Here is a 9,620-nt window from a genome sequence, read left to right as displayed (position 1 = left end):
AGAGGAGAGAAGAGAAGAGAAGAGAAGAGAAGAGAAGAGAAGAGAAGAGAAGAGAAGAGAAGAGAAGAGAAGAGAAGGAGGGAAGGAGAGGGAGAACACTCAATTCTAAATTAAAACCACTTGCAGTCTATATTTACAATGGTAAGTTCTGTGTCTTAAGGGACTGGGGGCTGGGGAGGTGTAAACGTGCATTAACAAGAAGCTGGCCAAAAGATTCCTAAACACACTAAAGCTTGAGGCGAAAGCCCATACATGCTCCTATCTGAATATAATTAACTTTAAAGTAGTTAACTATCAATATCAAAATGAAGGTGAATTAGGTCTTAAAAGCCCATTCTCTTAGCCAATTACATCCTGTAACTGACTACAGATAGACTTAATGAGGCCTCAAGAAAAGGAACCAGGAGTTTTATGCTTTTCCCTTTCCTAAATTTCCCTGGTGACTATCATTTAATCCAATCTATCAAACTTGAAAGCATGCATACACACATCACAGGACATAATGCTATAAATCTTACCAACTGCCCCATGGCTTGTGCACTTTTACCAGTATAAATTAACCTCATAATGGATAAAGTATGAGGTTTTTTACTTAGATGGAAACAGTTAAATAGATCAGTGTGTTCGAGAACTATCAGAATTGAATCAATACCTTTATGATATTCACCTCACATGTTAAGGAAATGCACTTGTCGCCTCCCAGGAGGATCTCTCCTAGAGGTACTACAAACTAAATCACTCTCAGGCATGAATGTGCATGAACATGCACACACGCACCCATGCACTCGGAGAGTAAACAATGGTGGATTCAGATCTGTGTGCTGTGCTGCGCCCTCCCGTACCCCTGCTTGGCAGGAGGTAAGAGCACCGCCTGAGTTTGAGTAAATCACAAAGACACTTTTCTTAATTTCTCAAACAAAAGATATTTATTTTCAGAGCCAACACCACAATTCATCCTCTCTGGGCAAGAGCCAAAGGAGCTATAGAAAAACACAACATAGTGACCTGCCGCATCCATCAGCCACTGCTTCCTCACACAGTTGCTGTTTTCAGGATGGACAACCATTCAACAGAAGACTGCCGCTTACGAAGGGGAAAATGCCTGTCTGACTGGACACAACACTGACATGAAGGCACAATCTCTATGGCCACCGCCCAAGAGATTTATATTTTCTTCCCAACTTGGGGGGCATCAGGTGGCCAAAAACATCACCAGAATAATATGATGTGTAAAGTTCTAGACGTTGCCATCATGAAGACAACAAATGTTAGAGCCAGCTTAGCAGTGACGGGCAAACTCAGGCTGGCTCCCAGCACCCAGCTCCAGGAGCCCACAACCCTGTAAGTCCAGTTCCAGGGGAGCCTCATACCTTCCTCTGCCCTCAATGGCATCTCCACACAGGTGATACATATAAGGCCACAAAGGCACACACATGCACACAAATTAACAATAAATCTTTTAAAGATACAATATGATAACTAGCTAAAGATATTTTAAACCAACCCTATTTCTGTTCCCAGAACAAATTTCTAATCATTTTCCCATTCTCTATACCAACAATAATTTTTGTAAATAACAGAGTAGAAAATGCTTTCTCGCAAATTAACTCAGGAAAATCTGTAGGAATTTCCAGCAGAAGTACACACTACGTTCATGGGGTGGCTACCATGCCTCGCCTACAATGAACTGCTCCTTTGTAAAGACCATGAACAGTCATTGCAATAGTTACAGCTTTTCCCAGACACCTTCAAATACCATGTGCATTCCTTGTTATTATAAAGTCACCCAACACATGCAACCTATGGCTTTTTCACTCAGTGTTGCACTTGATTGTCTGTCTGACCATTGCTGAGGCACATAACTTTTTGTTTTGTTTTGTTTGCTTTTCTGAAACAAGTTCTCACTTTGTAGCCCTGGCTGTAACTCACTATGTAGATGAGGTTGGTCTCAAGCTCACTGATATCCACCTGCCTCTGCCTCCTGAGTGCTGAGACTAAAGACATGGGCCACCACAGTCAGCCATTTTATTTTCCTTATATCCATATACATCAGATATATCACTATATATCATATATATATATATATATCAGTATGTATCATATATATCAACATATGTCATCATATAGTCATTGTATCATGTTAATATTGAGCATTTTCTATTAGTTGTGAGTTGAAAGACATTTACTCTTTATAACAAAGTGCTCAACACTGGCAGTGTCATCTGCTAAGGATGCTGACCGTCCAGCAGTGGTGAGAGCTGCCTCCTCCGGACTTCTTGGAATCAGTGCATGGCATAGCCTTCCAAATACTTTACATACATCACTGTGATGATCTAAGCCAACCCAGTCAAATTTTACCAAAGAAGCCAGTAATTTCTTCAACTGTAATATTCAAGGTCTTCCAGAAAAATAATTAATCAGCAACAAACACAATAATCATGATTCCAAAGGTCACACACAGACTCACTTGTAACTTTCCACTTGTCTGCAAGAAGAGACAGTTATGAAGGAATCCGTGCGGGGACTGTAAGCAAGAGGGCCAGGCAGAAGAGAACCAGGGAGAAACCTGCCAAACGCATAGCTTTCCTGCTCAAACACCATCAGCATCCCATCCATAGACTGGATACAAATTAAATCCCGACCTAAGGAAAAATTAGAAGAAATTAGATACCTTATTATTTATAAATTTGATGTTTAATAATCACTATTCTGCACAAACATCTCACAGTTAGCTTTTACTCTACAAGACAATCTCAAGGTAGTTTCAGTTTTGGTTTACAAGCCAGTGGAAATACCAGGTTGGTAATATAAATACACGTACGCATGTCCCAAGTTTTATGTTCATAAGAGATTCATAGTTTCCTTGTATATTCAAATCATATTTACCAGGAGTTTATACTTTTAATAACATTTCTCTGTATACATTATACACCAAAATCTCCAATTTCAAAATAATCCCTAAGAACAATCATGATTCTAAGATACTGCTTTCCCCAAACTCCAACACACAACAAAACCGTTCTCCAGGGAACTCCTCACTGTCGTGGAGCTCTCCCCTGTTCTCATTGACTTAGACATCAAACCCAGCACAGAGGGAACCAGGGACACCAGTCAACAGTGCAACACATGCCCAGCATGCAGCAAGCTCCAAATGTAAACCTCAACACAGCACACTAGAACACACACATAAATGCATATGCACTCATGCATGCACACACATACACAAATGCACTCATGCATGCTCACACAAATGTACACACACATAAATGCATATGTACTCATGCATGCACACACACACTAATGTACACGCATATAAATGCGTATGTACTCATGCATGTACACATACACAAATGTGCTCATACATGCTCAAACACATAAATGCATATGCACTCATGCATGTACACATACACAAATGCACACACATATAAATGCATGTGCACTCACGCATGGTCTCTCTTACACACACACAAATGCATATGCAGTTATTCATGCTCATGTACACAAAAACGCGTACACACAAATAAATTGATGTCAGATGACCTTACTGGGAGATGGTGCTGAAATATTTGTGGATGACAGGGTATACGGGATGCAACTTTAAACACTGCAAATCAGCCCATTGCAAATGCTTGGCTGCCAAAGTTTCAGAACCAATGCCCTAGCACGATAGGCTAAGGAAACAGGACTTGAAGAGAACCTGAACCCCAAGGAAAGGTAGCACAGTTCACAGCACTTTGGCCGCTGTGAACACAGTGTAAAGGTTTCATCCTGAAACTCCAGCAACATCAAGGCAAATACTAAAACTGTGCAGTCCAAGACATAATCTAGGGCTCAGTGCACTCCACCAGTCAGTTCTGTAGCTGGGACAGCAGTCTCCCAGTCTGCCGGGCAGCATGTCCACCTCAGTACCTTCTATGACAATCATGTAGGACAACTAGACCAGCAATAGAAGCTCCGCACCTCCTCACCACCTGCCTAACGCTGCACAGCTCGCAGTTTCCCCACACAGCTCACCACGACATCCACAGCCCCACCTTTGCATCCGGTGGCTTCTCTCCCTTGCACTTTTCTTGCCTGCTCCAGTGAAACCATGCGCTTTCTTTTAATGTGTGGGGAGAATGACTTCATTCTGAATTTAAAAATAGTCCTCAGCTTTATGCAAACTACTTAGCGATGTCCATCACAGTTCAGGGATAGGTATAGTTTACAGCGGAGGAGGAAAAAGAATCCCTCAAATAAGCGGGAAGTAAGGATGGGGTGAGATCGTCAGTCAGAGGTTAAGATGGAAGACACTATCTGAAGTCTCATCTGGAGGCAAGGAATTCCCATAAATGATGGGGCCATGTGGAGTTGAGCCCGACTCTGAATCAGAGCGTGTCTTCCCATAAGGGCTGTTTCCCTGCAATCACCCTCTGTCAGTGATCTCTCAGAAGCCCATCCAGACTTACACCTTAAACAAATTATCCATTAAAATGGTCTTGTTTTGTGTCTCTTTGTCAACCCTAAACTCAATAGCAGAAGCCCTGCTACTCATCAGTATAAACTACGAACTGCCTGGCGCAGGAGATCCAGGAAGAAACATCTTTTGAGGTGGAATAAGCTAAGCAAAGGAATTTATTCATCTGCACTTCGGATTAGCTGGGATTTTGTTCTAAGTATTTCATACACTTCATCTGAAGTATGTAAAAAATGCTTTAGTTATTATAACCTTGGCTAATAATATTCAGAAAAATGTAGAGATCAAACCAAAACATAATTCAAAAACAAATAAATAAATCTTTCAAATCACTGCTTTGGAAACCACTTAAGGAAACATACCAAAAGCTTCTTACAGATAATGAGAACAGAAAGAAAGGACCATAAAAGCTGCGAGAGTGTTCTAGGTCTGATAGCACAGAGCCACCAGGAAATGACAGGATTCCAGGATGATTTCAGTGACATACTGATGGACAACACTGAAGAGTCCTTGCCACATGGTTAGCACTGTATTAGAAGCTCTTGTGTACTTGCTTATAAGGCTTGGAAGAATATTAGCAGAATAATAACAATATTAAATAATACTGTCATTTATTACATATTTATTAGAATCCCAGACCTGTGCTAAAAAACTATCATGTTAGCTATAATAGTCAACAACTCTAAAAATTATGCAATGTTCCCACTTTACACATTAAAATACTAAAACTCATAGGCCCTAATTAATTCATGTAACATCAGAGAATTAGAAAGTGACAGAGCAGAACTCAGGTTGGAGCCCATCTGGGTCCATAGACCTCCACTGACTCCTGCAGAGGAAAGAATTGTATGCACTCTGAAAGCGAGAGCTTGTTGGCATGCAGAGTGTAAGCGACGTGGACTGAATTAAACACTGCAGAAGATCAGAACATCATCACAGTGAACTCGCTCAGAAAGGCTTCGAGATCAAGGGGGGCTGCATCACCACCGAAAGGATGAGCAGAAACATCAGGGGAGGCAAATGGAGAGGGAATGTCTGGGAGAGAAGATGAATCCCTCAGAAGACACAGAGGCAGGGACGCTTGACTTACAGACACACTTGATGTACAGTACAACAGGCCAAGACTCAACCAAGACAGCACAAATGAAAAACACGGGCTGAAATACATGGTAACATTTTAATGAAGTCGCCCAAAATTATACCTATAACTTTTAGCTAGAAATTATTAAGAAAGTTGAAGGTTTCAGCATGGTTTATAGACAATCATCCCATTAGTCTCAAACAGAAGAAATTATGTAATTTAAATATTTGTAAGACCCACGAAGGGATGAGAAAGGGTCTATCAAGTAGCACAGGGAAAATGGTGCCTGAGAGGACAGAGAGGAAACTAGAACGTTCCACCATGGAGGCCGCATGAAATGAATCCGATTAAACAGTGGGTCTCATTTCCTGATGTTAAAATACACAAAGTGCTAACACGATACATAAAACAGCAGCCAACTACATGTTGAACTGACCACTAGATTAATGGTTTAATAAATTAAAGTCTGCTCACTAAAACCGTGTGTAGGAGTTTGTATGTATGGCCATTCCCAGAAATTCTTTCTACCAAGCATAGCCCAAAGAATTTTTCCATCACTTGCTACTATGGCAACAAGGCAACAAGAGATGCCATTTCTGCCATCTCTCTGCTGTCCTCTCTCCCTGTGGAATCCACATGGCACAGGAAGAGGAGTGGTACACTACACGTGAAGAAAGACCACCATTACTCAGAGTAGTCTCTGGATCTCTCCATGCTCATATTTCTTCTGCACACTGACCGAAAATACAAGTGAAGAAATGTGATCGTGACCTGTAGCCAGGCATATATTGTCGTTCGGCGTACAACTGTCAAAAGTACTTGGTCTTGCTCCAAGTCGGAGAAACATGAAAAACAGCTGCATAGGTAGTCAGAAAGGCAGACGGGATGCATCAAGAGATTGATATACAGGAACAAAAGAGTCCACAAGTCTGTGGAACTTCCGTTCTTTTTACACAGGGAAAAGGGTTGTGCTGTTGTTACAAAAAAAATCTGAAATACTAACTCATTAATCTTTAAGCAAGCCTAAGTCGAGAATGATGAAATGAGTCTGCTCTGAGTAAAGACATACAAATGTTCAGAGCAGGATTCCAAGCACACAGCCGGTACCTGGACTCCAAACGTCCTCCAGGCTGCACACTTGCCATTAAGCATCCTTCTGTGATTTTCATTCCTACCACTGTACAATAAAACCACTGCCATCTCTTGGAGATGCACAAACCTTGGGCTTTTCTAAACTGTAAACTCTTGGTAACTAGTTGAAGACAAGGAAAGTTAAACTCTTTCTAATTCCTGTGGAGGTGTGAATGAGAAAGCCCCCATAGGCTCCTGTGCCTGAACACTCAGTCCTCAGTTGGAGGAAGTGTGACACTGGGGGTGAGTTTTGAGGTTTCAACATACTCTGGCCATTTTGAGATCTCAAACATTTCTCTCTCTCTCTCTCTCTCTCTCTCTCTCTCTCTCTCTCTCTCTCTCTCTCTCNTCTCTCTCTCTCTCTCTCTCTCTCTCTCTCTCTCTCTCTCTCTCTCTCTCTTCCCCCCTCCCTCCTTCCCTCTCTCTGCCAGCTTGTGAATCAGGATGTAAGGTCTCAGCTGTTCCCACCTCACGCCTTTGCTCCGCCATCTTTGCTCCTCTACAACAGTAGGCCAACACTTTCTCTTCCAAGTGGCCTTGATCATGGCTTTATATCACAGCCAGAAAAGCAACTAAGATGCAGCCACTCTTTCACTTTTTTCTTTGAACAAATACTTTGTGATGAATAATAGTCCATTATATACTAAGATTCCAAGCTTAAAATCTTAGTTATAAATAAAGGAATAAATAAATATTCAAACCCTTAGCAAACAGAAGAATAAGCAAGCAGAAAACACGTGTTTGACTAAATCACTAACATTTGTAGGTAAGTTTCAGAGAAATAACACAGGCTTTCAATGAGGACTCAAGTGTTGCCTCAAAAATAACTTTGTGAGACTAATTCCAAATTCAAGAAAAAGCATTGGGTCTGCACACCAACTCGTCCTATGAGCTTGACTTTTGACATTTTAATGTGTCTCGTCTAAATGAAAATAGCTTCAAAAGAACATGACTGTGCTTTACCAAGTTATTTAACATAGTCTTTCCCCCTTTTTTTTTCTCTCTCTCTTCTTGCAGAGCACTGAACCTTTCCCCTTAATTATAAACAAAATAATAGATAATTTAAAAAAATCACAGGAATCCATTAAGTTAGCATTGCATGTGATGATTCATTAAGAGTTCGGGTTGGATCTGAAGAGAAGGTCCCGAATGTCTTATCACAGCTGTATCCACAGAAGAACGGGAGAACTGTTTCCTCAGGTGCAATGAGCATTGATTATGGTTTCATAGTTCTCCGTCAGCAACTTTCACAAACATTCACTGTCTAACTGGTGTATGCTGGGAAACACACAGTGCAGTTTATATGAAACCTAATTAAATACTTCAACAATCTAAGAACAAGACATATTAAAATAAAAGGCTTTGGGATCCTGACCAGTGGCTGCAGGAGGCGGGGAAAGCTTCAGAAGGAAGATCACACGTGGGTCTTGTGAGTTTAGTTTGCCAGGCAATCAGAGAAGCAAAAGCAGAAGGAACGGCGCATACAAAGCCTCAGACTACAAACGAGAGGTGTTGGAGGGTGTCAGGAGGGAGAGGGTGGACAGCAGAAGACACTGTTAATGAAGAAGGCTTGTTCATTAGAGCTAAGGTTAAAGCAACATCCCCAGGACAGCCCCATCCACACTTACATCAGTCTCCTCATCGGGAAAGTAGGAGCATGAAGTAGACATTTCCCGATGCTGCTATGGGGATGAGACATAAGGAATTAATACCCACTTTATCACACCTGACAAACATCCGATAATCTGCCATCACTACCATATTACTACACAGGCACAGCTGTGTGACGCTCTGTGTGGAAATCAAACAGTGAAAAAGAAATTTGAAGAGAATTTTTTTTGCTTTGGGGAAAATGTATCAGGAGAAAAAGCACACACATACATACATACATACATACATACACACATTCACATGCACATACATACACACACACATACATAGTACAGCATACATAGTACAGCATACATACATATATACACACATACATACATACACATTCATGATTTCATAAACACAGGAACAGACACACACATTTAGAAACTCATCCTCTTTGTCAAAGGAAAGGGTTCTTTTTAAGATTTTTTTAAAGGCTTATTTATTTATTTATTTAATGTATCTGAGTACACTGTAGCTGTCTTCAGACACACCAGAAGAGGACATCAGATCCCATTCCAGATGATTATGAGCCACCATGTGGGTGCTGGGAATTGAACTCTGGACCTCTGGAAGAGCAGTCAGTGCTCTTAACCACTGAGCCATCTCTCCAGCGCTTTTTAAGATTTTTAGCTATGGAAAACCCTCCAGCACTTGAGTGTCTGTGAACCACAGCCTGTTCAAGATGATTGCCTGCCTCAGTGAGATTTATTTTCCCTAAGACAGCAATGTCCTTAAGTTGATAACTAACGAAATCACATAGAGGGTATTCTGTAGGGCTGGAGAGATGTCTCTGCAGTGAGGGCACTTCCTGGGCAGTCTCAAGAGGCAAGGGATGGATTCCAGCATCACGTAAGACACTGAGCATCCACCACACACCTGCAACCCAGTTCTGCAGGAGGGGCAGAGACAGAAGATCTCTAGGACTCACCACCTTAGGGTGTCAAAGACAACTTGAGTGCCAAATTCAGAGAGAGACCCTGCCTCAAAGAACTAGGTGGGGAATGAGAGAAGGAGGCACATAACCTGCTCTTCTGGCTTCATAAACATATACAGGTGCATTAACGTGTAAACACGCACACACAATTAAATAACTAAGCAATCCTCTTTTAAGTATTCCCTGTGCCAAAATCCTATCTGGGAACAGAGAATAAGCTGTCGCTAACTGTGGCTTCACTGCCCAAACACACACACTTATTCACTATGTTCTCATTTTATATTCCTTTGCCCTGCCCTCACAATCTCTCTCTCTCTCTCTCTCTCTCTCTCTCTCTCTCTCTCTCTCTCTCTCTCTCTCTC

General features: G+C 41.5%; 1 protein-coding gene across 8 annotated transcripts in view; it reads right to left on the bottom strand.

Moving 5' to 3' along the window:
• The window catches only part of Bbs9 (Bardet-Biedl syndrome 9), a 406,692-nt gene that overhangs the window by 297,858 nt on the left and 99,214 nt on the right, over positions 1-9,620 (bottom strand). For all 8 annotated transcript variants that reach the window (XM_029481549.1, XM_029481548.1, XM_021173327.2 and 5 more), the window contains one exon: positions 2,468-2,642. In XM_029481549.1, the coding sequence (XP_029337409.1) occupies positions 2,468-2,642 (175 nt within the window). The remainder of the gene's footprint in view (positions 1-2,467; positions 2,643-9,620) is intronic.

This window comes from Mus caroli, chromosome 9 (genome assembly GCF_900094665.2).
Source record: "Mus caroli chromosome 9, CAROLI_EIJ_v1.1, whole genome shotgun sequence".
Lineage (NCBI taxonomy): Eukaryota > Metazoa > Chordata > Mammalia > Rodentia > Muridae > Mus > Mus caroli.
The sequence above is the reverse complement of the archived record's forward strand: the minus strand, read 5'-3'. Positions and strand labels throughout refer to the sequence as shown.